This window comes from Anser anser (genome assembly GCF_964211835.1).
Source record: "Anser anser genome assembly, chromosome: 21".
Classification (NCBI taxonomy): Eukaryota; Metazoa; Chordata; class Aves; order Anseriformes; family Anatidae; genus Anser; species Anser anser.
The window spans coordinates 9,709,857-9,736,987 of NC_139742.1; the positions used below are offsets into that span (position 1 = coordinate 9,709,857).

Consider the following 27,131-nt stretch of genomic DNA (forward strand, 5'->3'; position numbering starts at 1 on the left):
TGCCCCCTGCCACAAATCCACAGCCCTCCAAATGCTCGAAAAAGCACCTGCCTTGTCTGCACCTTCTTCGGGAGAAAGTCCAAGAATACTCAGGTGGGACGTGGGGACAACTGTCCTGCCCGGGTCGGGGCTGTGCTCTGCTGGGAATTAGTGCTGGGCACGCAGCACAACCCCCCCCAGTGCCCCAGGCTCTTGTGGGTGATGTCTCTGGGTGATACCAAATAAAAGCCAAACACCACCAAGCACCACACGGCCTCACGTAGAGCCACTCAGGCACCGCTAACGGCGTGAGGCATGGCATTTATTGTCTGCCCCTCCGGCAGGAGTGGGGTGGGATGCTCGAGGTTTAGGAGTCCAGTTTGGAAGTAACTGCGTGACCTTTGGTAAGGTGACTTGGAAGAGAAAACGCCGGAGATGCTGATGGGAAACCAGCCTTCTCCCGCTACCCTGTGTCTTCCTGTGGATGATGTGGCTTCAGCCCCAGCCTGTGGCTGGAGAGTGAGATAAACGCTACGGATGCACTCCGCTTCCTCCAGTTCCTCAGGCGCTCAGCTAGAGTTCGTTCTTGCAGGAACCTGGGAAGATTAAAAATAAATAAATCAATCCAGCGGTGTTGTTAGCCGGGGTTTGGTGTGGTGACAGCGACTGGCTCGTAGCTAATGCAATTCTCTTGTCCTACTGCTTGGCTGGAGATGTGTGCGTGGGCTGGGGGGGTACTGCCTGACTCCCTGGGGGCTCGTATCACACAACTATAAGCTGTTACGGCAGGCTGCACCTACCAAGAGCTGGCCTTACAGCATGTGCAGGCAAACCCTGCCCCGGGCACCTCCAGCCAAGCTCGTGATGGGCACAGAAGCGCAGGGTTTCCTGTGCTGGCCATAACCAATCCCCGTCTTGCAGAAGGTGCTAAATCTTCTCGCTGTCTCTCTCCCCAGAACGACAGGGCTGACCTGGACCTTTATAAACGTCACCCGTATTTGCCGGTTTCCCTTTGCCAAACAAAGCCCTCCTGGCTCCCTCCTGCTGCCTTTGGGAGCGTGGCGCTCACCTCCCTGGCATGCCGCAGCCCTCGCCAGCCCTGCCTGGGCCTGGGGAGTCCTGCACAAAGCGTCCCGAGGTGGGGACAGCAGTGACAATAACGCTGCCTGGGACCAGCCTGTCCCGACCGCAGCCTGTGGCTCTGGGTGACAGTAATTGGAAGCAGCCCCTGCTGGTCGCTGAAGCCCCCAGCGCTTCGGCTGGCCCGAGCAGAAGCCCAGGGAGGTTTTGTGGGCTGGGGACGGAGCCGTGGCCGCAGAGCAGCCAGCACAGTGATGAGCCTGTCTGCCAGCTGGCTGTCAGCGGCCTCGCCGAGCACTGGCACGGTCTGTGCTAACCCGGGTAATGCAGGCTTGGAGGGGGCTCAAGTGGTTACGGCTTGAGATCCAACCTCGTGCCCTCGCCGGTGGTTTAAGGAAGAGGAAATGTTGTTTAGGCCTTACACACAGCCCCACCGGGCAGAGAATTGAGGGGTGCAGCTATACCTTTGCGTTACACTTCACAAGGCACAGAAAATGGATGGCTACGTAACTCTCCATGGGATGCCCTGCAAACCCCACCGCTCTCTGGAGAGAAAGAACGGTCTTGTGTCCTCCGGGGACTTCCAAGAACATGGGAGGGTCAAAAGCACGCTTTGCTTGCTGGAACAGGCTTGGCAGAAGCTAATTTCAGGGCTCTGGAGTAATCCCTTGGAAGAAATCCACGTTACCTTGTGATGTTACTCACATTCCTCGGTGCTGTCACTAAGAATATGTACAGGACAATGCCAGGAAACTCGGTCTGCTGTGTGACACTTGGTGGTTCTGATAATTACCCCTTTCTGAGATTTTTTTTTTTAAAGGGTCATTTTGAAGCTTCAAGAATGCTCTTTGCAATCTGTTATATCTAAACCATTACCACAAGCAGCGAGCTGGGACTGGATATGCCCTGAAACCTCGCTGCCCCTTTGTCTCTCCATGTAACCCCTCTTCAGTTAGCAGCAGGCTGCTGCTGCGCACCAGCTCCTGAGCCAGCCAAACCATGGCTGGGTTCTGGGAACGTTGGACTGGATTTTTTTCATGGGAAAATTAGCTGCAAATCGCCTACAAGCTGCAGATCAAAATAAAGTGTTTACACGGTTTGTGCTCTACTACGAGTCAAACCGCAGTGCTCCAGAGAGAGCTCTGGGCAATCGTCATGGGCCCAAGGGCACCCTTCCAGCACTGCCCTGCTCCGCCGTGCTGCAGGGGAGCATGCCAGGCAGGACACACCACATTCGGTCACACCGGCAGCTCTCACCAGCATCCCTTGCTCCAATCTGCTCAGTTTGCTCCTAAGACACCTCCTCTGGTGTGCTGCATGGCACAGGACTGTGCTATAGACTTCAGAAAGAAACATGCCTAAAACTTCAGAGGCTGATAAATCTGCCAGCTTCAGCATGCTCCCTAAACTTTCCTGATTGACTTTTTGGACTATTGATTTCCTACGAGTTTGGGATTCTTTTCATTTCATCCTGGACTAAGTCACAGTGCTACAGGAAGGGAACAGGGCTGGTGAAGGTGCTGACTGAGATGTGAGCCACCGCTCATGGTGGGCTCCTTCTGCTTCTGCCTCAGAGCCACGTTTCCGTGTGCCTGCCTTGCTATTCTGGATGCTATGAGGGCAATCAGACGCTGCAGCCATAAAGACATCTTTGAAATGAAGCTAATGGGCTGTTTGTGTTCATCTTTTATTAATTACAGGCTGCTGAGTTTGAGGGGAGATACAGATTAATAGTGGCGTGTGTGTTACTGGTCTGGCTGGCTTGCATCTGTGGCCAACCTCCGCGCCTCCTCCCTGCACCAGGGCACAAACAGCCCCAGGCCGCTGGCGGAGCAGAGCCGCGGTCTGAGGTCTGAGGCCGGCTTAGTGGCGCTTGACTGCTTGGGGAGAAATGTGGAGGGGTGGAGTGCAACACTTCGATCCCCCCCCCTTCCTCCGGGCACTTACATGTCTCCAGCCGCTCCTCGAGGAAGGAGATCTGCTCACTCAGCGAGTCGATTCTGTCCAGTTGCTGCAGGGAGTGGGACAGCCGGCTGATGGGGTCCGCGCCGATGTCCTCGGGCTCAGACGTCGCGAGGTTGTGGAAGGGGGCCAGCACCAGCTGGAGTTTCTGCGGGGAAGAAGGGGAGCCGTCAGCATGCCCTCCCCAGCCAGGAGTGGTGTTGGCGGGGGGTGTTTGGTTGTGTTCAAAGGGACACCATGCTGCAAGAGCCGCTGCGAGGCTCTGCGGCAGTGTGGAGCACAGCTGGGATCCTTGCCCGATCCCTGCCTGCGTGAGGCCGGCGTGGCGTTAAAAATAGAGCAGGGGTGGAGGGAAAGCCTGGCTGCACACAGCCCGGGGTTGGAGCCGGCTGTGCACGGCCGTGGGCCACGGCTGGGCAGGGAAGGAAGGGGCAGAGGGGTGCAGCGAACACCCACCTCTTCCAGCGCTTCCACTCTGTTCTTCAGGTCTTTCATCTCTTCCTTCATTTCATTGGAGGGACCTGAAAAAAATACGACCAAGAAAAGGTCGGTTAGTAAAAACCCTAAATTCATCCGAGGTGAAGTGGGATGTGCTGGGCTCAGGCCAAGCACTGCTGCTTGCTGCTCCCCTCCTAGGGAACACCAGGGCTCAGGAATGAGATCCAACGCCTGCTCCGAGCGCAGGCACCTGGACCTGGCACTACCGAGAGCACGCCTCTCCTGGCCGCTGGAGTACCTAGAACAAAGTGGGGGAGCGTTTCAGGCTTTGATGCTTAAAGGACAAAACGTCCGTGTTGTCAGGAGGTTAGTTAGCACCCAGCTCTGCCCTGTCCCGTGCTGAGCTCAAAGGATTGTCCCTGCCGAGGACCCTGGACGTGGGACAAAGGCAGGCAGGTGGCGGGGCACATGCCGGGGGCTGCCCTGCTCTCCCAGGTCTTGCCCTCACGATGCCAGTGCTGGCCACAGCGCATTATTACTCACGGTACGAGTTTGAAGTGTCACAGCGCGTACCAAAAGTAATAATGGGCCGTCACCAGCAGCGCCCGATGCTCCTCGTGGCTCCAGACATGCCCTGCGAGAAGAACGACGACGATGACGGAGAGCACAGCCACAGCCCCGGCCACCGCATGCCACAGCGGGCTCTGTCACCCTTGCAGGGGCCGAACTCGTGCACAAGGGCGGTTGTTTGGGTCTCCTGGGTCACTGGGAATAAAGCTGATGGGTGCTGGCTGCTGTCCCCTCTCCTGTCTCTTGCCAGTCCTGCTCCAGCCACCTTGTGATGCTGAGGGGTAATCCCAGCTTGCACCAAAGGCCCCGAGCAGCTGGGGCTGTGCTGCCTCAGCAGAAGGTTACCTGCTTGGCTGAAGGTCCCTGGCCCGGGGCCCAGCCCCGCGGGCTGGCACGCCTTGTCGTCAGCAGCGAGGCTGAAGCCATCCCGGCAGGCACAGCGGAAGCTCCCGGCCGTGTTGACGCAGAGCTGACTGCACCCGTGGCTCCGGCCGGCACACTCGTCCACATCTGGAAGGACAGGGATGGCTCCGTGGGGACGGGGCTGGGGGGAGATGCTCACGGGGGACGAGGGGCGTGGACGGCGGTGCCACACGAGCAGGGGTGCTGCTGCTCCCCTGCCAGAGCCATGCTGATGTGATGGGACCGCAGGCAGGGCCCAGGACACCCAGACCGGGCTGGCATTTGTGCTGGGCACAGCTCTGGTCTCCCCATATATAAGAGTCAGAAGCAAAAGATAAGCTCAGAAATGTCCAAATTCTGGCTGGGGTGGTCACTATCCCCGAGCAGGCAGGCGCAGGCGGCCCCGCACTGCCTCCCGCAGTGCTTGGCTCTCATCCTGGATTTACGGCCGGGGTTTTGGTTCCAGCCAGCCGTGGCGAGGAGCTATCAGCCTTTCAAGTGTGTATAAAACCCAGTAACCTCTCCTCACACGGGGGAGTTATTAAAGCTGTTCCCACAAAGCAAAATGAGCAGAGCTGCTTCCCACGCCCGGGCGAATCTCTTCTAGGCAGTGGGAAAATCCTTTCCCCCCGCGCTGGAGCCAGAGCTGTCAGCAATGCGCTCAGCCCTGCCCTGCCCAGCGTGGGTCAATGCCACACGTTCCTCCTCTGCATTACAGGAGGGTGGAAAGCCAGGAGACATGGCAGACGTGGTTTGCACCATGCTGGTGTGCTAAGGTCTGTCGAACACTGCTGCCTCGGCTCTGCCAGATTTCCCCGAGCTCCAGCAAGGAGCTGCTCTCACGCAGGAGAGGAACCCTTCCCCTCCACTGCCGGATATTTTTGGTTTTACAGATTTAGTCTGGGCAGTAAATGGGTGTCTTAGTTTACAGCACGAGTTTACAAAGGCTGGGAGATGGGTCACTGCAAATAGAGTCTCGGGCTGACCCCGTGAGCGTGACGGCTGCTCTGCACAAGGCCCTTTGCTGGCTGCAGTCGCAGCAGAGCACAGCCTCTGCTCGTGCTGACCCAGTGTGGAGCAGCAGCAAAGAGCAAATGTGGGTACCAGGGCTGTGCTCTACTTCTGGCAGCACCAGCACAGCCACAGGGAGCTCTGAGCTTCCCTGCTTTCCCGGCTGGAGCAGCAGGCATCGGTGCCCCGGAGCAGGATGCGTAGGTGTGTGTGCAGAGAGGTCACACACAGGTTCCCCTCTGGGCTCTGGGAAGCACCAGGCTTGGTGAGGAGCCACAGTGCTGGTCCCTGTCCCCTACCGATGGGCCAGGAGGGCAGCGGGGCGCAGCGGTACCTGTCTGGCAGGAGAGCCCCGTCCAGCCGGGCGGGCAGGCACATCGGCCGGGGAAGGCGCAGCGGCCGCCGTTCTGGCACGGCACCTGGCAGAGAGCTGCAAGAGCAATCAGACACAGCGTCACTTGGCAGGGCTGGGGGGGGTCCCGAGCCCCCTCCCCGGCCACCACGGGTGTGTGTGCACGCACCACGCACGTGCACAGAGCAGCACGCCCTTGCACCAGTCCATCCCGGGGGGCTGCGCTGGCCAGTGCTGGCAGCACCAGGGTGTGTGGGACACAGCTGGAGTGTGACGAACAGAGCTTGGATTTGCAGCCTGGAAAGAGGCCAAGGTGCCTGCAGCCAGCACAGGGCCAGGGCAGAAGGGCCACACTGCAGCCCCAGCAGCTCAGGCAGCATCACGCCTGGGACATGGCTGGTGCTGAGCTCCGAGCTCTGCTGGGGGCAGATTAGCTGCTGATGTGTTTTGCGTTTGTTTTGTGCTGCACATCACAATTTCCTCCTGAAAGCATTTCTCTTCCATTACTGCTGATTTATATGGAAAGGACTTACTCATTTTATTTATCCTCTGGTGACCATAAAGTTAATAAACAATCCCAAAGGAAAAAGGCCTGTGAGGCAGCAGAGAAAGGATAGAAATTAATCAGAAATCGAGCCACATTTAGTTGTGCTATTGGAGGCTAAAAATGTAAATGCTTTCCTACAGGGGGAATTGGACTGGTGTCAGTAGACGAGAGAGCTGGCTGCTGGGGCCTCATCCAGGGACCTGAGCTACCTGGGCACAGGGGGTTGGGGACAGGGAAGTCGAGCGCTGGCCCCGGGGTGGCACAGCGGCCTCCTTACCTGTGTTGCAGCTGAGCGCGTGGCTGCTGGCTCTGCTCCAGCCGGGACAGCACGAGGCCACGTGCTGGGGCACCTGCCTGTACACCTGCCGGTAGGCAACCTTGTAGATGGTCCTGCAACGCAGAGACGGGGCTGAGCCACGGGACTGACCATCAGGGACCATCCCAAGCCCTCCACCCCGCTCCCACACCACTCCGGGTGCTGCTTTGCTGCGACGGCTCCAGCTCCTGCTCACGAAAGCAGGCAGCTCCCTCACCTGTAGGTGCTGCACAGGCGGTGGCCCTGGCAGGTGGTGAGGTAGGGCTGGTACACGGGCTGCACGTGGGACTCGGTGTAGGCGGCCGTCCGGCTCCGCGGCTCGGCGGCGCAGGCCCTGCGGCTGAGCAGAGAGGGGCGCGGGTCAGGCCCCAGCTGGGACACGAGCCCGACGCTTCTCCCAACACGCCAAAGGGGCTTTACACCAGCTGGGGACACAGCCTGACAACCCCAAATTACACAGGGCTATTTATACGGCAGTGGCTCAGTGCCCAAGTGACCCGGGAGGTGACTCCAAGCTGTTTCGGGGCAGGGAGACAAAGCTGGCAGCGCTGCGGGCTGCACGGCCTCCTCCTTCCCAGCCCGGCACGAAGGCACTGACGCCCCCTCGTCCACTCACCCCTGCACAGTTCCTCTGTCCTGGACAGGCGGGGCCTAGATTTAGCAGGGGGGATTCACTCAGGGCTGTTCTCCTTTCATTCACTACCTCCTTTCCCCTAAAACCATTCAATTTTAGGTGTATTTTTTCCTCTCCGAGACTTTTTTGTTCCTGAGCCTGATGCCTCTGTGGTCACCAAAAAATTAATGACTTCACAGAAAGGGTCAGGCTCAAAGCAAAAAGGTGGAGGACAGAAGAAAGCTGCCCTCTGTTCCTTCTAAGATAACTGAGACCCAGTCAAAAACTTTCCCAAGGTTAACAGCCAAAGCGGTATCAGTTAAAGATTCTTTTTCTTCAACAGTTTCCAGCCCAAGCAGCTCAGTCCCACTGAGGAGCTTGCTTGCTTGTCTCAGCCTCCCAGCTTGATTAGAAAATTAGAATAAAAAAGTCTGGGAATTAACAACGGACATCAGATGGCTTCCATTAACTCCAGAAAACTCCTCTCAGCCTCACTGGTTAATGTTACAGAAGACAGGGTTTTTAAATGGCAATTGTTTGCTTTGCAGATTTTATAATAAAGCTATAGCTGCAGTGTGTGCGTGTGAGAGAGGAATTCAGCCTGCGGGTATGGTCACGACCAGAATGTGAAAGGTTTAATGCTAGAGGAGGGTATTTCAATGTAAAAACAAACTTTGTAGAAAATGTGAGCCGAATCTGCGGGGCAGGGGCTGAGCTCGAGCTCCTTTTGGCAAGGGAAGGAACTGGGGCGCTGAGCGCTAGGCACCTTTTGGCCCAGCAGGGAGCTGAGATGTGGCTATTCAGGTCGTGCTGGGATAGATGCAGGGCCTGTGTCAGCCCCAGTTCCAGGAAAGGGAAGGGGAATTGCTGGGGCTGCTGCTCCCATGGGCCGCAACTGCTGCAGCAGTCCCTGGGGCTTTTAATACCTGCATCCCCTGCACGCTGCAGCCTCTCGGAGCTGCGAGATGGCAGCCTGCTTTGACGGCTCGTTTGCAAGGCCTGACTGGCACGACAGCAAGACAGCACGAGTATTTTTGTGCAAGGATGTGCTTGAAAGGGACAATAGTAATTCCTGAACAGCTCAGGGCCTGTTTAGCTTTTGACTCTCCCGGACAAAAAGCCCAGAGTGCCTTTGTGTCCCCTGCATGGGCTGAACAGAGCCAGGGCATTTTCTCTAGAGGGGTTTTTCGCTTCAGTGGCCCAGCAAACAGACCCCAGCGAGGGCCTGCCGAGATGTGGCTGCCCCAGGAGGGCTCTGCGGAGCCTTTTCCCAGCTCCTTGCCAGCCCAGCTATGTGCCCACAACCGGGTGAGGACGAGCAGTGCCTTGACAGCTCAGCATGTGCTTGTGACACATCTGGGAGATGCAGACAAAAAGGAGCTTACCCTGCCCGGGCAAAAGCCTCCGTGCTGGTCGTGCTGAGGATGAAGGCGAGTCCCGAGAGGAGGCAGCCGATTCGGGGCATGTCCTGTCCCCTCCCGCTGCGCGCTGGGCTGTGCAGCAAGGACCAGGGTCACACCTCGGTGGGAAGCGCTGGCTCCTACTGCATGTCTCACGCTTCAGCGGGGAACCCTGGAACAGAGCAAAAAAAAGGTGTGAACACGTGGTGCCCATACCCAGCCGACAACATCCGATAACATCCGATGGGGACAGGGGGTGGAAGAAGGGCACGGCATGAGACTGACAGCCAGGTCAGCTCTAAGGGAACAGAAATTTCCCTGTGAGGCATCCACACAGGGTGGGATGGGGTGGCGGTACTGCCCTCGTTGGGCTGCACAGAAAAAACCTGCATCGTTCAAAACATGCAGCCAATTCCAGGCAGCAAGGCCAAAACAATGGCTTGTAATTTCTTAATCCATACAGCATTGTAAAGCTGCATTTTCCCACCACATAACATACTGAAATCTGATCTTCCTCTCTTTAAAATACAAGCTCTTGCCAGAGAAAAGTGCTTTAAGGGCCATATGTCCCGTCTGCAGAGTCAGTACTAACCAAGTTGGAAATAGAGGCTTTGATTTTCTAGCAGAGGACAAATATGAAACAGGGCTGAAGAAGGTCAATAACAATATCTAATTTACACAGTGTCTAATTTATACAAAACAGTTGGCCTCCGGATGGCAGCAGTTAAAGGAGGAAGAAATAAAGAAACCCGCCTTAAACATACGACAATTAAAGAGAGAATCATTCTTTCTGATTAAACCTTGAAAAAGGAGTTGCTTTACCGGGATACAACACAGCAGGGAGCATCCTTCTGAAACTGCAGAGCTACCCAAAAGTTTTGAAATCCCCAGGTGATGTGGGATGAGAACGGACTGGAGAGTTGCAGGTTCATCCCCAAACTTCTATGGACAATTCCTAACGCCAGGTTTTTGGGGATGATCATCCCAAATCGATAGACCTGTAACTCTTCAAGTCCTCCTCCAAGACAGGCAGCAGCATCTCTTCGTGCAGGTGAAGAAACTGAGGCACAGAGAGATGGAGGCTTCCACCTGGCCTGCATCTGGAGACAAACTGGCGTGCCTTGCATCTGCTCAACGCCCAGCAAACGTGCTGGAGCTTCCCGCTGCTTCTGAGATCCCCTGGCACCAGCCCCGAGCCCATGGCTGGTCTGACCGCAGCGGAGTACCCGACGCAGGCGATCCCTTGCCGTGCAGGGGTTTGTGCCTTCCTGCCCCTTAGAGGCAAGCATCTCGTGCCTGTTTCTGTGCAATATCACAAGGCAAAGGCTGGCTGAGCAGCACCAGGACTCATCACGGTCAGTGAGCGGACACATGGCTCGGCCTGGCTGCGCAACGGAAGCTGCACGTCGCAGTGAATTGACTGAATCGCTGCAAAACGCAGCCAGGACCTCGCTCCACCGCTGAACCCGGTGCAGAAGCTGAGGGCCTGGCTCCAGAAGCACAGCAAGGGGTGGCAACGTCGCCACCCCGCTCCTCTGGCTGCCCACGTATCCCCTGGGTCCAGCACCCAGCGGGGAGCTGCACACTCCTGGGCCCGTCTTAACCAAGGTACGAGGCTGGCTTTGAGGAGGTAAGGAGGATTTTGGTGATACGCAGCCTGCAGCCCTCCGTTCTCCTACCTTTCCTCCAAACTTAACAGTACATTTCATGTTCTAATGATTAATAAATCGTACCTCCACCATCAGGAAAGACCTGTGGGAAAGTTTTTAAAAAACAGCGAAAGAATATTTTTTCTCCCCATCCCTTCTGGAGACGTCCCAGGGACACTGGTGTACAAAGACGGACTAAATCCCTGCTGCTCAGACAGGGGTTTTCCCCAGAGCTGTACTGGGACGCATATTTTCCCTACAGGCACAGATCCTGGGCTAGCGGTGCTGCTCCAGAAGCCTCCAAGTCAAACCCTGCCAACCATCGCAGTCCTCCCACAGAATTCCTGCAACCACCATGGGAGCTTTCCCTGTGGGGAAGGGAAGAAACGCAGGGCACAAGCTGAAAATACAGACGGCTTGTTTTTCTCTTTGAACTGGAGCAGCACTGCCCTACCTCAAGCGGTCTGAGTATTCCCCCGGGGTCACAAAATTATGGTTGCTTAGGATCAGATGAAGTTTTGAAAGTGGAAGATATTATAGTCTATACTTGTCTCTTTTACGAGTTTATGAAAATTGTGAAAATCGGCCTCCTCAAAGCTGCAGAAGATCCTCCAACCTGTTGCCACTATCTATCCTAGTATTCCATTTTTAAAGTACGTAGTTTAAGGAAAATCTTTTCAGGCTTGAAAAAGAAAAAAAAAAGCTTTTTTTCAGTGTCTTTCTCATTTCTTGAATGATGAGATGAAGCCCCACGGCTTGGCAAGTGAAACTACGTAGGTGCATCTGAGCTTCTGCTGGTTTAGGGGGCAGCAAAGGCTCCTCGGTCAGCCCTGTGCTCTGGTGGGTCCTTCTCCCGCCAGCCGGAAACACCCCCATTACGCTTCCAAGCCTGCTCTCCAACCCACAGCAGCAACCGAAGGGAAAACACAACCCCAGAGGCAGGTGAGCAGCGGGAAAATACAACCCCGGAGGCAGGTGGGCAGCAGGAAAATCCATCCCCCAAGGCAGGTGAGCAGCGCTTCGCCCAGCTCGGCCCGCGGACCCCAGGCTAAAGCTGCGGGTGATGCCAGCAGCACGAACTGGGGGCTGCCTCCGAAGCGATGCCGGAGGTTGCAGCCCCTCGGGAGGATGCAGCCCCTCGGGAGGACGCAGCCCCTCGGGAGGATGCAGCCCCTCGGGAGGACGAGATGCCCCCCCAGCCACCCCCCCCCCCAGCTGCATTTCTGCCAACAGCGTGGCCTGGTTCTGGAGGTGAGCCCGCCGCTCTCAGCCCCGCAGGTCGGTGCCCAGACCCCCTGGGGGGGGTCAGCACCAGCACCAGCAGCAGCAGCAGCAGCAGGGACGCAGCTTTCCCCCTCCGACCCCTTCCAGCCGCTGCCCGCACGGGCTGGGACACCAGCGGCGCGGAGCAGGGGCAGGGGGATGGATGCTGCTCAGCACCGCGGAGCTGAGCCCCTGGACGTGGGTACCGGGGGGGGGGACGGGGACATGCTGCGGGGACCGGGGGGGCACCCGGGATGCGGGCACCCCCCGCAGGGTGCCAGCACCACCCCAGGGTGCGGGCACGGCACAGCGGGGCTCAGCGATGCCACCCCCGTCCCGCAGCCCCGCTCCCCCCGGGGCAGGACGCCCCCTGCCCACCCCTCTCCGCCCCCTGCCCCAGCCCCCCCAGCCCCCCCAGCCCCTCTCCGCCAACGCCCCCGCGCTGCCCGAGCCCTCTCCCCCCTCCTTTTACCCCCCTTTTACCCCCTGCCCCCCCCCTCGCCTTCCCCTTCGCCCCCCGAAGATGCGCCCCCCCCCCCCCCCGCCGTGCCGGGCCCCCCGGGGGGCTCCGCAGCCGCCGGGACTCACCGGTGGCGGTGGCGGAGCCGCGGAGTCGCCGCCTCGCCGCGGCCCCCCCCCGGCGTTTCCTTCCCCCCCCCCCCCCCCCGAGCCCCAGCCGGTCCCTCCGCCCCGACCCAATGAGGAGGAAAAACGGAGCCTCCCGGAGCCGGGGAGGGGGGGGGGAAGCGCCGGGACACGGGGGGGGGGGGGGAGCCGCCTGCCCCCGCCCTGATGCCAGCCCCCCCAACTCCTCCGGACCCCCCCCCGCCGGCCGCCAGCTGCCCCCCGAAATGCGCCGGGGGGATGCGCGGGGACCCGGCAGAGCCCGGCCCCGGGAGTGGGGGGGGGACACGCGGTGACAAGTGGCAGGGATGCGGTGGGTCCCGGGGGGGGGTCGGGGGGGGGGTCTGGCCCTGCTGGGGGGAGGGGGGCGTGCTGCTGGGGTGTCCCCGGGGCTGTCGCTGGATCTGAGCGGGGGGCCGTGCTGCTCCGGTGCTGGTGTCCGGGCTTACCTGCGGAGCGTCCGTACAGCCCCCGGAGCGTTTAGGGGGAGCGCGAGGTCCCCGGCCCCCTCCCCGCAGAGAGCTCTCCTGGCTGGGCAGCGGGTTAACGGCAAGCGAGGGAGACCCCAGCGTAGCCCCCGTCCCCTTACGGGCTTCCTGAAATCGTCCGTCACCAGCGCAAATTCATTTCTCTGGCACTAAAAGAGACCGCACGTGGCTCTGCGTCGCCTTCCCCCCGCCACCCAAGGCTGGGCCGCAGGGTCCCGCCGTGCCCCTTTAGTCCCCCCTGGACTCATCGCAAAACTCCCTACACCGGCAAAGTCCTGCAGGAGCAGGCAATGGACTGCCAGGGCAGGGAGGCTGCTTTTCGGCCAGCCCTCAAGGATGCTCGGAGGTTTCCTGGGACGCCCCGGGGCAGATGCGGCAGGCGGGTCCCCCAGCTGCCGGCAGGTTTTTGGTGGTAAAAGCCTGCTTATTTATCAAAGAAAATTCTGCGCTTCGCTTTGTGCCGAAGCGCCACTCGTTTTGTCTACGTTTTTCCTTGGGAAATTAGAGCACAGAGGTTTATTGTTTTTCAAATGACTTAGGCGCCTGCCTCTGCACAGAGCCAGCCTTAAAGATAGCAGGGGCCTGATGTGTGGCTGAATGGCAGGATACACCCCCCCGGGGAATATTTGTTCCCATTACGCTTTGCAATTTATTTCATTTTATTTTTATTTTTTTGGAAACCATGTAGGCATTTAAAGGAAATGTTTACCAGTTAAACAATAATGGCTCCAAAAGAGCAGCCGGGATCACTGGCCCGTCCCCTCTATTTCCCCGTGGATCCGCCGATTGACTCGGAGCTGCCCTGGGTCACGCTGAGCCCCCCCGGGAAAGCCGGGGCGTGCTGGTTGTACTGGCGCGGGGCTCTCAGGTGGGCCCGTGTAACGGGACCACAGACTGCTTTGGTCAGGCCCTCCCCGGGGAAGGGAACAGAGCAGATGGGAATCGGCTCCGGGATGTGCTTGTGGAGAAAGAGCTTCGTCACCAGGGGGGAGGACGGAGCGTGCCGGGGACGGGATCCCTCCGGCAGCCAGGCGAAGGCTTCCCGACGCCGGTGGAAGCGCAGCGCCGCGTTACACGGTGTCTTAGGTTGCATGAGCAGGAAACAGGAGGGTTTGCTCACTCTGCCTGGATCCAGCAAACCTCTGGGGGATGATTTCAGCTCACGTAATCTCATAAGCGCAAAGCACAGGCAACTTTTCCCAAGAGCCTCAAAGGGACGGTAATTATCTTATTATGCAGAGAGCATTACTGTTTTTTTTTTTCTGGTTTATGGGGAGATGAACAGTGCCTGATACTCAGCTTGTCTAATAGTTGCAAAACATGTTTGGAAGCCGGTGGAAAGCTTCTGCATCTGACCATACTGAAAGCACAACATCTAATTTCGCGACCGAGACGCTCACCTTATCCGCGGTGCTCTGTCATCTGTCCCGAGCAGGGATCCTTTCCTTAAGCAGCATCTTGGCTTCTTACTGTCAGGACAGAAAAAGCCCGTGGTTACACTCCCTGTGTCCTGCGGGAAGGTATCAGGGATCCAGACTTTGCCCATGAGGGACCCAGTCTGGGGGTTTCCCGGACGCGCCCCACAGCCCCTTGAGGAGCGGGGTGTAGGGTGAGCACGGGATCGTGGCCACAGAGCGCCCGCGTCTGGCATCGGCCCTGAGGCTTTAGGAGCATCCAGCGGGGCCTGGTGGTCCCCTCACTCACACAGGCTTGCAGTGGGGTCACACCGCTGCGATCCTGGTGGGAAAGGCCGGGCAGACCCGCGGTGCCTTTGCACCCTTCGGGATACAGCAGACAGGGATATGAGCGAGGGCAGAGCAGAGCAGGGCTGCCTCACGCCTAAGGCAGCGCCAGGGCTTCGCCAAACACTGAGCTATCCCCTCTCAGCAGTTTCCCTGGTGCACAAGGCTGGGATTTTCCGAGAAGCCCCAAGAGCACGTGCCCCACCTCTCTGGGGTGCCCCATCCCTGCTGACGCTGCCCGGGTGTATCAAAATCCCCTTCTGCTCACTTATGATCCCACCCGCTCTGTCCCAACACTGTGTTTTACCACCTGCAACACTTGCACACGTTTATTTAAGGACTAAGCTCCCTCAATCCCCAGGCAACTTTTGCACGAGTCCTCAGGGATGGCGAGAAAGGGGATGGACTCGTTCCCTCACGGCACCCAGCCTTCAGCTCCTCGTGGGACATCGGCACGTTGCAGGGCTAAGCACAACACCTCCAAGGTCTTTGTTACCGCCCTTTCAGCCATTCCCCAATAATTCCCAAAGTGCACTGCAGCAATTTTAAATTTCTGCAATTATTTGAATTGCAAAATGTTTGCTTTTCAGCTCCATTTACTTGGTCAAATCTTTGCACAAGCAAGTGCCCATGTTATCTGCTTAAGAACTGCATATAGCGCATTAAAAGAGCATTTAATCCTCTGCTCAGAGGGAGGATTCAGTGTCTTGTATGCTAATATTCATTATGCCGGGAGGAAATCCCCCAGGATACAGCCTGGCAAAGTTCCCTTGAAGGCAGTGGAGTTATGCCAGTTCAGCGCGGGGGAAGATCAGATCTGTTGGCTCTGTTAATATAGGTGTGATGAGCCTCTGACAATGGCAGTGAGGGATTTTGGCTCACGACTGAGAGTCTGAGTGAAATCGAAGTCCTCCCTGGGCTGGCATTTTCCCTGCTTCCTCCGAAGCTTTCTCCCTTGCACTTCAGAAGTGTACTCCCACGACATCTAATATTAACGCTTGTCTCCAGGCCAAGAAAGAAATGTTTCTGCACAACCTCCCTCTCAGATTGAACAACGTTAAATCTCCTCGTCTCCCACCGGTTTTACCACCAGCGTGTACTACAAGATAAACCGAGCCTCGCCCAGAGCAGGACTCAAACCGCGCACCAGGTGGGCTTTGAAGGCGAAACTGCCACCACCCCTGGATCCGACCGTCCCGTGGGGCACCAAGGGCTCCCCGTGCGGGAGGAGAGCTTGGGGGGCAGGAGAGTGTCTGCGGCAGGGGCTCTGTCGGCATGAAAAAGGAATGATTAACAGAGGAGACCTAATAAGAGACCAGCACTAAGGTCCCACACCAGGAACAGTTCCTAGAGAGGAGTGCTTACAGCCCTTTGCACCAGCCGGGATGCGCCCACGTACAGGAACTCTTCCCAAAACAGGGGCCAGAGGTGCTGAGGTGGCAGCTGGAGGTGGATGGATGGGGACGCAGACAGAAGAGTGACACACATACAGATGCAAAACTTTTCGGCTGCTACAAACCGGGGCTGGCTGCATACCTGCTGTGCACAATGGTCTCTCGCTGGCCTCCACGGGGGTCTGGCACAGAACTGGGAGTGCTTGTGAAAGAAATAGGAATTTTTTGGTGATTCAAAAAAAGGGGGAATCGGCTTTTCCTGATTTAGGCCAAATTCTTCTGCTCGGGCTTTTCGTAAGGCTGCTTGTAAGCTTTACACTAAAGTTTAGGCTTTGGAGCAGCCCCTGCTCTGCAGAACTCTGCGAGGAAAAAGACCTCCCACTATTCTATTATGTTCCATATTGTTCTCCATTGCGTCAGCTGCAGACCAGTTATCTCAGTGGAAATCTAGAGGCGTCCATTGATGTCAGTGGGATCAAAGCAGGTCAAACCAAGAAAAGTACTTGGCCCATAGCACTGGGTCTCTCACCACCAGTTGCCTGTGCTATGCGTATTATGACCCAGATCTGATTCCCACAAAGCGATTTTTTTCTCTGAGTAAGGACTCCGCAAGCAGGACCAGTAAGTTATAAATCGAGTCTACTACAGGGACATACAGCAGCCTAGCTGTAGCTGTGCAAAAACACAAATGTGTGAACAGGACAGCATCTTGCAGCCATGTTTATTTTCTTTTAGTACACACGGTTCTTATATACGTTTAGGGGAGGCAGTAACGGCTGCTGTATAAAAACTGGGAAATGATTCATCTCACTCAGGAATAAACTGAATTTTGCTGCTTTCTGTGAAAGTTCCCTGGCAAAAAAAAAGTAGTGTTAGTCAGTAGGGAATGGTTCCCGCCCTGCCTTTCCCTTCTGCGTTTTTCCAGTGAATCACTCCCCAAGGAGCACACGGAAAGTGCAGTGGGAATGGCTGTGAGTTGCATGCATGGCTCAGCTGGTCTCTTAATCACAGCCATGCCAGCGAGAGCATTTAGCACAAGACTGTTTTTTCTTGTTTGTTTTGTTTGTTTGTTTTCTCTAATTATCCTTCAGTATCAGGAGAAAGTCTCCAGTTCCAGAAATCTGCACTAAGCGGAGTTCCTTTCTGCCATCACCTCCCCAGCTACAGGCAGACCAGGAAGCCAAGGGTTTGCTTTGGGAGAGGGGACGGAGAATTAAATAACATTTTTTATTACCCTCTTCTGTTTGCAAAGACCCTTTCCTTTTCCTTCTCTGTCTGGTCTGAAAGCTCAAGTTAAATCTTCCCTTGTGTTTCAGCATGTCCTCCTGCTGCTGGTGTGACTGTGAGTCAGGTTCGTTTACTCTAATTTGTTGCAGTTTGTAAATCTATCTCCCCAGAGCCAGCCCCATCTGCAGCAGCAGAGTCTGGGAAATGGCTCATATAATCCTGCATCCCAGATTCAATTTCTCTTCCTTACCTCTAGGGAAAGTTGTACAGAGCTGATAGTTTAGCAGCATAGAGAGGAACTAACTCAATCCCCGGAATGAATTCTTGATCACAGGGAACAACATTCAGAGCCTGCCAGGGCAGACTGGGGGTTTTCTGTACGCACCGCTAACCCCACTGATACCTAGAGAGGTGCATGTGCAGGGGAGGCTCTGCGTCCAACCGCTGCATCTGGGCTTCTGTCTTAAACCATCTCCCAGGCAGTGCCAAAGCTTGCCAACCCACTTTCACATTACTTTTATCATTTGCATAACCTTATTATTTCTTCTGTGAATGTTAGACCCTGTGAAAAAGTATACCCAATTATTTCTGTCAAGAGCTATGCGCTGGCTTGGTCCTGCTCCGCATGCCTGGGTAGCCCTGCTGCTCCTACCCACAGCCCACTTTTTATCCCCAAATACCCCCAGGGAGCCACTGAAAGCATCCTCCCTGCATTGTGTAATGCCACAGATTAGGAGGGTAGGACCCACAGGTCTGCAGGTAGGTGAAAAAAACTTGTATGCGTAACACCCACGGTTATAAATTCAGAGGCTTTGCTGAGCTCCTGGCATGCAAACCGCAGCACGCTCCAGGCTCGCAGTTATCCAGTACCAGCCTCAGCAAAGCCAGTCCCTGCCCAGAGCTTCATCCAGCCCTGTGTCCTGCCTGTCCCCAGGGGCCGAGCTCTGCCACTGCCACCTGAAATCAGCAGCGCAGCAGCAGCAGCAGCAGCATGGCCCGGGGTCCCAGTGCCGCCAGCTGTGCAGGGGGAATGGGCGCAGGTAGCAGGGTGCGGGTGCAAGGATGAACAACGTGGGGTTACAGCAGAGGCACTCCGAGAGACAGACGCAAAAAAGAGAAGGAATGATGGAACGAAAGGCGGTTTGCTAGGAATTTCCAGCTGTCTTATATATGTATCTTTGCGTGCACAAGCGTTGCAGCCTTCCTCTGCATGCGCAGGGGCTAAAATAAACCCTCTGTCCAGCAGCCAGGACTCTTCTGTTCCTGGAAAACAGCCTAAGCACCAGTGGAGTGAATTAAAATAATAGTGCTACGGGCTGGGCTCAGCTCTGAGCAAACCAGCACCGGAGCCATCCCTCAGCTCGGCACACACGCAGCTGGCAGCAGCGCAGCCGGGGGATGCTTCGCAAACCTGTTTGCTCGGCAGTGCTTCGTCAGTGCTGCATCCTTGACCGCAAAACCCCACCGTAGCCTGACAAGGACAACCCCTCCACCCTATCCTGTCCCAGTCTGTCCCCTCTGTGGCGATGGCCATGTCTCGTACTGTACCTGCGGCGCCCCGCTGTCCCCCGCCGTGCCGGGACCGTCCCTGCCGCCGCACTGCCCTGTGGCTGCCAGCCGCCATCCCCGCATGGCCGCCCTGGGCCCGGGCCCGGGTGCCCGCCTCGCACCCCCCGCATGGCCGGCCGCCGGCCACGCACAAGCAGGAGGTGACTGCTGAGGTGGAAGGGTGGCTTTTTATGCTTTTCTTCCTGTATAAATCAGGCCGGGGATGGACAATCCCAGACAGGACTTCCTGTGTGTGTTGTGCGCTGATAACGGGCGCTGTGAGGAGAACAAACACGGCTGCCGCATGCCCAGAGGGGAGAGGGGCTGTGGGGCGGCACCCCCACCCTGTGCCTGCCAGTCCCCAAGATGGAGGGGACACAGCTGGCCGCCATCAGGGCCATGTGGAGGGACAGGCGGCCGAGGAGGAGGCACTGCCCGCCCGCCTGGGCTCCCACCTGCACCACACAGCAGCCCTAAAATGGCTGCCGCCCCCACCCTCCTGCCTCGCACCCCTTGGTGCACATCTCAGCCACAGCCTCCCTGCATCCCCCCTCAGAGGAGGCTGGTGGAGACCCCCACTGCGGTGGGGCTGCCCTCACAACCCGTGACAAACATGGCGGGGCTGACGGCCATCTTCTGGTCAGGGGGCCATATTTATGTGGGGTGCCAGCCCAGTGTTTAGGACGCCCCAAAATTTAGGTTACACGTCAGCGGTCAGTCAGTTTGTTGGCTGGCTTGTCACCCTCATCACAGCACTGTCCCTGCATTGGAGGTGAGTGAGGCACAGGGCCACTCGGGCCACCAAACCCACTGAAATCACCCAGCGAAGATGGCCTCTTTAGCGTCGGGCAGCAGGGAGGAGCGCAGAAAAACCTGCCGCAGCTCCCACATTTTGAGAGCCATTCTGGAGCAAAGCTTACTGCGATTTCCACTTAAGTGCATGTTTATACGTGACCTTGGTTCAAAGGAGGAATAGCATGCTTTTTAATCAGAATTCGAAACCTTGATCTGCTGCTGGCCACCAGAGCCATGTTAGAGCCCATGTGCCATCTGCCCCGCTGGCACAGGGCAGCTCCGGGCCCCCGGCCCTTGCTGCACCGCGTCCTCCTGGCCCAGGCAGCACAGCACACTTGTGCGCAGGCTTACAATAAGCCGAGGATGACTCCCACCCTGATTCAGCAAAATGCTACTCTGGGCAAGTCCCCTGAGGCTCGCAAAATATTCCCATGTTTATTTATATAAACGCATGGCTAAAGAAAGACCCCACTTGTTTTCCTTGGCACGAGGGTTTTTCAAGGGCTGTTTTCTGCATCCCATCGTTTTTTTCCAGCAATAGGTGATTTTACACCGCGGGTTGCTTCCCGCGAACATTGCCAGCCGAAGGACTCCACGGGAGCAGTTCTAGCCACCGTTTGTGCTCAGCTGTGCACAAAACACCGCGCGTGTGTATGCAGGGAGGGCGTTATCTCAGCCTCTTCTGGTGCAGGTTTTCAAGCTCCCTATGAAAAGTTATAGGGCTTGCATGGATGGCTTGCACTGCCTGCAAGAAGAGGCAGCACTGAAAACTGAGGGAAGCTGAAAACTGAGGGCCAGGGCTGACAGCTTTCTCAGCCCCACAAGCCACAGAGCCCTCCCAAGGCCCCCGGCACCATCACGATCCTCCCCACTCCTCTAGACCAAAGCCCCTGAATTCTGGGGACAACTCGAGACCCAAATCCTAACACTTGCAGCAACCGCTGCCTGGCCCCAAGCCATCTTTCCTGTGTCCTCTGCCCCGGCACAGGTCACAGTGCATCACTGGGACATCGGCCGCCCACACCGCCACGCGCAGGACCGCTCTGGGCTCAGTGGCGGAGCTGCAGGAACGGGATGGGATGTGTGGAAAATGTTTCCTGTTTACCCAGCCCGCAGTGTCTGCTGTAGTAGCTGCTGGGGCGGGAAGTGGTCAGAAGGGGCCACACAAACGGGTGGTTTTAAATTTGAAATTTGCCCATGGCCCACCTCTATCCACACGTCTCCGATGTCCCCAGACCTACTGCTGGTGTCCCCCAGCACACACGGGCTCCTGATAGCCGCCCCAAGCCATGGCACGCTGACATTTTGGGTAGTCCCGGTGGCGAGGTGGTGCTGGGACCCACCACGGGCCGAGCACGGGATACGGGATATGCAGGCAGACAAAGCCAGGACACGTGCTTCTCCAAAAGCCCTGCAGCATTCAGGGCCTGTCAGGCGTGAATTGAGTGGGGGGATGGAGGGACTTCAGGGTCCTCATTAGCACCAGCCAATTAGCGTGGCATGCTGCTCTCCTGTCAGCTGATGGGGCTGCAGTTGAATACCCCCTGCCCACGCTGATCCCTCAAATTTGAGGCCGTGTTGGTTTTGTGATTGTTTTTCCTCCACTGTTTAATTGCAGGAGCATTGCCCCTCATTGTGTCTTTTCCCTCTGAGTCTCAGCTGTTCTTGAGAAACTAAATCCGCCTGGTTTATTTGATGGGCACTTTTGGGGCCAGCATGCAGCTGGTAGCTGTGATGCTGCAAGCGACTGTCAGAGAAAATGTTGTCATGCAGCAACACGTGACACTTTAATAAAATCAATTACTAAGCAGCAATCAAAATCAGGTGGCAAAATCTCCACCTTCACAGCTTTTTGCATCACAGCAGGTTTGGGACAGCCCAGCTGTTTTAGTGCAGCAGGACAGGGGCACCGCAGAGCTGGCTCTGACCTGGGGTGGGTTCAGGAGCACAGCATCAGATGTTTACAGGCGGGAGCCGCTCCAAATCCTTGAGTGACAGCTGCTTCTTCTCCATGGAAAAACTATTTTACCATCCTTTGCCTGTTTTCTCAACTGTGGATAATGAAAGCGCCAGTCCTGTCGAATGGATGTTATGCTATTTACTCGACTAACACCCATGAACTGCTTTTATATTCCTGCATGAAACCTGCTGCATGAATTTAACTCCTAATTTCAGATGTTGCGAGCTGCCAGGGGATTTAATTTGCTTCTCAGCAGAATCAGATGTTCACTCGAGCCTGAAAGTGTAAGAGGAAGAGGTATTGCAAACCTGAACGTCTTCAGGGAGCAGAGGAAGAAAAGAAAAGCCTTTGGCTGCTCGTCCTGCACTGAGCCCCATTTGCCCTACCCACGCTGGAACAACCTCACGATCTCTCTCCTCTGCAAGGACGTTAACGGGAGCTGTGGGGGCCTGGCACCAGGCTCCAGCACTGCTCTGCATCCCGCCCATGCCACGGCCAAGTTCTCAGAGCCACCAGAGCTGGGTAAGGCCCCCAGCAGCCAGGTTTCAGCAGCGGGGACCTCTGCTCGACCATCCCCTGGCTGAGCTGCCCCCCATCAGCCAGCTCCTCCCTTGTGGTGACATTTCTTGCAAGGCACCGTGTGGGTCGGGATGAAAACCACCTCCAGGTTTTGCATGCTCAGACTTCGTGATCTCCTGGGGCACCTCCAAATGCCTCTCATCTGCCCCCCCCAGCCGGTCCCCAGGGTGCAGACACGGGTGAGGCTGACACAAGTGACTCCAGCCCAGAGTTTACGCTGTGCCTCGTGTGCTGGGGCAGGAGCAAGGAGTTTCGAGGGTGCCATGGGAATACCCATGCGGTGCAGACGTAATTAATCAAGGTCAGAGATTGCATTCTTCGTTAGCAGTTCTTGCCACGCGGGAGAGCCTCGGGAGGCTGGCAGACAACCGCAGCCTTGCTGGAAAACACATTTGTCTTCTCCTGGTGAAAATTTTATATGAAAAGAAATTTTATCCACGTTTCGCATCTTAGAAAGTGCCATCTCTGAGAAATCTGAGTTCAGGAAAAGGTCCCTGGAAACGATCAAAGTCCCGCAGTTCAAAAACTGAGCCTTAGGGTCCAGAAGTTGGAACGATCGACTAAAATGGTACTTTTCCCACAGAAATTTCCCTACTGGTTAAAAAAGCATTATTGTTAAAGCAAAACCTCTCCAACAAAGTATCTGGGGAGGCTGTGAGCAGGGGCACTCGGTGACTGGTTTGGGATGGGACTGGGGTGACTGGGTAGACGAGGCCGGGCCAGCTCTTAGGTCTGTGCTTGTGGAGTGGTTTTTGGGTCACTGCCATCACGAGCACAGCGAGCACCCCGCTGGGCAGGGAGAAACGGCACTGGGGAAGGGTCTTCTGGCAGAGCTCTTCAGGGAATATTTTTTCCCTTAGCTTTTTGATTATTAGTCTTTTTTTTTTTTAAAATGTTCATAAAAAGAGTTAAAGAAAAGATGCTTTGGGATAGCTGCCCCTTCTGAGGTCTTCCCCTGTTGTTTCAGCTCGTTTGCATGTCTCTAGGTTTTTTATCTTACCCTAAATGCTTATTTTCTCTCTGACAGTGAGAGTCAGAAAGGCTCCTGACATCCAACAGCTGGGAAGCACCTCGCTGCATCTTTCAGGGATGGACGGATCCTCTGTGGACACTGCCAGGACCAGAAGCCAGCTCCGAGAGGCTGGCTCTCTTCCCCAGGAGCAGTCAGCGTTGGGCCCAGACCTCCTCTTTGCACAGGGCTCTTGCTGCTCATGGAAGCCTCTGGTTTTGGAAAAAGACATTTTCAAGGCGTGCTGACACCCCTATGACCACTTCAGACTGGGCTCTTTGGTACTAATAGCTGCTCATTAACACCAAAGGCTAATTACTGCCTATTTTTTAATTAGATATTCAACGCCGCGTTGCACAAGGGGCTGGTCAGGTTGTTGCGCAGAAGACAGGCAGGTCCTGTGCACCACAAACACGGGGCCGAGCAAAGGCAGAGGCTCCTTGCGTGAGCAACAGCCCCTGGCCAGGGAAGCGTTTCCATTGTGGGCAAGGCTTTCAGCACGCCTGGAGCTCTGCACATGCTCCTGCGCTGCGTCAGAGGCGCAGGGAGAGCTCAGCACCACCGCGTGTGTCATCAAGGTCACCTTCTGAAAGGGGAGGATGCCACGCCGCAGATTTCTCCTGCAAAGGGCTCCCCAAAAGGGCCGTCCCGTGTGCGCCCGCTTGCCAAGGCCCGTAAATCATCCCCAGCAGAATTAAGACTGGCATCAGAGCATCAGCCAGGCCTTACCGTAACGCGCCGCCGACATCTGTGCCTTCCTGAGCCGGAGCCACCCCGAGACGCTCCTGGAACGCTCCCAGGTGCGTGGCTGCCAAGGACTGCGTGCTGGCTACCGAAGGAGCTGTGTGTGGATTCCCAGGAACAATCCCTTCCTGGAAGCACAGTGATGTACCTGTCCGTGTGGCATGCCAGCCCTTCCTCTGCGTGAGCCCTGCGTGCTCAGGCTCCCCCTCGCTCCCCGCATCTCTGCTCAGGGTTCAAGGAAAGCTGTTCAGAGAGAGGAAGAAAGTGAGAGAGACAGGGGGCAGAGGCTAACTCTTGTACGCGTTGGTGTCCCTCGCACAGGCATCAAACAAGCACCAGGGGACAATCTGCCACATCCCGCAGCACCGTGGTATGGGGCGCCACCAGGACCCCAGGGTGCTCGAGCCCATCAGGGACGTGGCCGTGCCTCGCTGCTGCAGTGACAACATTGAAGACAGAGGCGGGAGAAAACCCAGAGCCTCTCTTTTGCTAAGCCAGCTTGGTAAAGGGCTCCCTTATCTTCACTTTGGTGTGAGATAAGGTTTCAGTGCTGCCAGAGCAGCTTTGTATCTCGCAGATACCTCCCTGCGCTGCAGTGGGTGTCAGGCGTTCACAAAATATTTGAGTAAGACCGTATCTTTTTGAAACCCATGTGCAATGGAAAGACACACAGGGTGGATCAGATCGACGCTGCGTGGTTTTTGGTGTCTTGTTGTTCGTGTGAGGACAAAATGGGTTTCCTCAGCTGGTAGGACCGGGCTGGAAGGGCCTCTCACTGCAGGTCCCTATACAGCACTGCTGCAGGGGGAACGGGGACACGAGTGTCCTGGCTCCCTGCTGGGCTGGGAAAGCTGGGCGCTGTCCCCCTTGCTTCAAAGCCTTGCTGATACGTGACCATTTGAGAGCTGATCCAGATAAATGTTTGTTTGAATGAACCAGTGAGAGCTGCATCCTATTGCAACAAGCCACTTTCCTTAACAGCCCTGACATACGTGCATATATGAATAGCAATAATAATAGCAAAATAATTTGTGTCTCTCCAGGATGATTTACTGAGCCGGGAGCCTGCTCTTCCCTTGGTGCTGTGCTGTTCCCTACAAGGGACCTGACGATATAGGTTTGGAATACCTTCAGAGGCAATTTATTTCTATGAAATCCTCATGTAACATCGCAACGGATGACTGGGAGGAAAAGGCTTGTCGTGAGAGTAGAGGACAAGGAATAAAAGCCGTCCCTTTGCAGGTCTGACCAAAGAGCCATGTGCTGCACCAGAGGCATCGGTCGCGTGGGATTTGGGTGGTGCAGGGGCAGGACCCTCCCGATGCCCAAAACCCTCACCCCGGTTCACACATCGCTAGCTTCAGCTGTCACCGAAAGGGGAAACGTTGCCCTCTCACCACAGCAAAGCTATTTCCATGTCACAAATCGGTGCTAGGTCCTGCAAGGCACCTTCTGGGCTGCTCCGTCCTCCACCAAAGTCCTGAGGGCCACGAGCCCTCCTCCCTGCCCGCAGCAACGCTGCCTTTCCCAGCAACTTTCCCCGATCTTTCCAGACAACAATAATTGAAATATTAAAGCTACCTAATTGAAGAACAAAACCCTTGCAACTGATTAAATTTTTCTATGTTAAAAATACCTGGTGTATTGAAAATCGCACTCTAAAGGCCAGTTCTGATCTCATTCGTGTGGGACTAAGGCCAGATGAGGTCTCCACGGAGAAGTCCTGAAGAACGGCCAGGCCTTAAACCAGCGGTGGTCTGCAGAAATTATAAAGACAAATACCATGCACCCCTATAGAACTCGATGTCTTTTTTTATAAAATTAATAAAATGTGCAATAGATAGCTGTCTCCCTATTAGCAGATCTAATACCTTGGCTTGAAAGTCCTCCCCAGGAAACATATATGTCTTTTTGCTGACTTCACTGGATTTCAGCAACATAATAGAGAAGTGGAATTCAGCCTAAAAGCCAGACAGTGAATGCAGAAGTCAAGACTTAGGAAAAAGATACAAAAAAAGAACCGTTGATATGTCTCTTCTCTGACACGTCCCATCCTATCAAAATGGCCACTGCCTTTATTTTGTTTAATCACTTATCTCCACGGAGGGAAGAGGAAATTCCCAAGAACGCATGATCGTTAAAAATATTAGCCAGGCCTGGTGATTATTTTTGGTAGCTAAAAACTTCCTGACCGAAGGGTTTGGGTTTGCATTGGACTTCAGTCGATGTTTTAGTACAACTTTCATAAATACCCATTATACTCAAATCGCTGTGCAGTTTACAATTCAGCTGGGAAGGGCGGGTGTATGTTTCTCTTTCTTTGTTTTGTAATGCAGCATGGTAAAGTGCACAGCGCTCCACTGAATTAGGCTTTAGCTATTTTCTTGTATCCTTAAATAAAGGACTAGTTCACACAGTCCGAAATCTCTGTTTCCTTTCTGGCAGGAAACAGGAAGTGAATGCAAGGGGCAGATTTGGAGTTTGCTTGCAAGAACAATTGAACTCCCATCCAGAGGGGAAGGGGATCTGCGTCAAGAGGAATTCACTTTTTTTTTTTTTTATTTTATTCCTTTTTTTTTTTTTTTTTTTTTTCTGGAAGGGAAGAGAAAATGACCTTTAGTTTAAAAGCCTGAAAGAATAAAGGTCTGAGCATTCGGGGCTGCCTGCACAAATATAGTCATAAAGGCCTTTTCCTGACTAAGGGCCCCGGCCGCCGCTCGCACCGTCCCTCGGGCGGCGGGGTCCTACTGCAGGCAGCGCACCGCTCGCTGCCCTATTAGTTATCCTGGGTGAAGGGCGTCACCGAGACCTGTCAGCAGTTCCTGCTTAGGAGGGACAGTCCCTTTTTTTTCCTTTTTTTTTTTTTTTTTTAATATTTACTATATTTCTCTCTGTCCCTCCCCGGCACTGCCAGGAAGAGATTTAGTGGATGGGATTTAGTGGAGTCCCTGCCCTTTCTCCCCAAAGCCCTGCTTGTAGCCGTCTCCGCAAGCAGGTAGGGCACCAGCTCAGCCTGTTCGGTGGTCAGGACCTCGCGGCGGCCCCACCACGTCTGGTCCCCTTTCAGTCAGCCACAAAACCTCTCCAAGCATCCCTGGGAAGAGGATATGAGCTGAGGCCTGCGGGGCTTGACTAAGTGTCCAAACATTGTCTGTGTGGTCTCATCTCCGAGTCCTGCCCATTTTCATCCCCACCACCACTCGCCGCTTCAGTGGGCCCTGTGTAATTCTCTCTGTACTTTTTTCTCCCTTCATGCAAACCAGATTCCCAAGGAATATGGAGAGCTGGAGAATCCGGTAGTCGAGACCTCGAAATGTACCCAAGCATATGTTCCCCAAGGGCACGAAGCACTTCTGTACGTTTGAGGCAACCAGCCCTGGGGCTGGTGGAGGCGAGCGCCACAACCCCTGTGCCACCCAGCATCCTGATAGAGCAACCC

The 27,131-nt window shown here is 55.7% G+C and overlaps 1 protein-coding gene and 1 long non-coding RNA gene across 6 annotated transcripts; one reads left to right on the plus strand and one right to left on the minus strand.

Annotated features, from left to right (window-relative positions):
* Positions 1-255: 255 nt before the first annotated feature.
* EGFL7 (EGF like domain multiple 7) lies at positions 256-18,774 on the minus strand. 5 transcript variants are annotated; one of them, XM_083807704.1, is made up of 12 exons: positions 18,606-18,774; positions 15,973-16,032; positions 14,095-14,163; positions 12,656-12,843; positions 8,656-8,842; positions 6,875-6,997; positions 6,619-6,731; positions 5,777-5,872; positions 4,375-4,539; positions 3,478-3,542; positions 3,007-3,169; positions 256-575 (listed from the first exon to the last, which is right to left on the minus strand). In XM_083807704.1, exons 5-12 carry the CDS (start codon positions 8,733-8,735, stop codon positions 553-555), a joined length of 828 nt encoding a protein of 275 aa, XP_083663830.1. In that variant the 5' UTR covers positions 8,736-8,842; positions 12,656-12,843; positions 14,095-14,163; positions 15,973-16,032; positions 18,606-18,774; the 3' UTR covers positions 256-552. The 5 variants fall into 5 exon arrangements, with proteins under 5 accessions (XP_083663830.1, XP_083663829.1, XP_083663828.1 ...); XM_083807703.1 differs by lacking the exon at positions 15,973-16,032; XM_083807702.1 differs by lacking the exon at positions 12,656-12,843.
* Positions 8,885-26,303, plus strand: LOC310884994. The gene is made up of 2 exons (XR_014574488.1): positions 8,885-11,327; positions 22,967-26,303. It is a non-coding gene; the product is annotated as an uncharacterized lncRNA (long non-coding RNA).
* The last annotated feature ends 828 nt before the right edge of the window (positions 26,304-27,131 follow it).

Coding starts and splice junctions, on each gene's coding strand:
- EGFL7 (XM_083807701.1), bottom strand. CDS start 8,735: ATGCCCCGAATCGGCTGCCTCCTCTCGGGACTCGCCTTCATCCTCAGC. Junction 6,998..8,655: donor GAGGCTTTTGCCCGGGCAGG/GTAAGCTCCTTT, acceptor CTCTCTGCTCAG/CCGCAGGGCCTGCGCCGCCG. Junction 6,732..6,874: donor CGCCTGTGCAGCACCTACAG/GTGAGGGAGCTG, acceptor TCTGCGTTGCAG/GACCATCTACAAGGTTGCCT.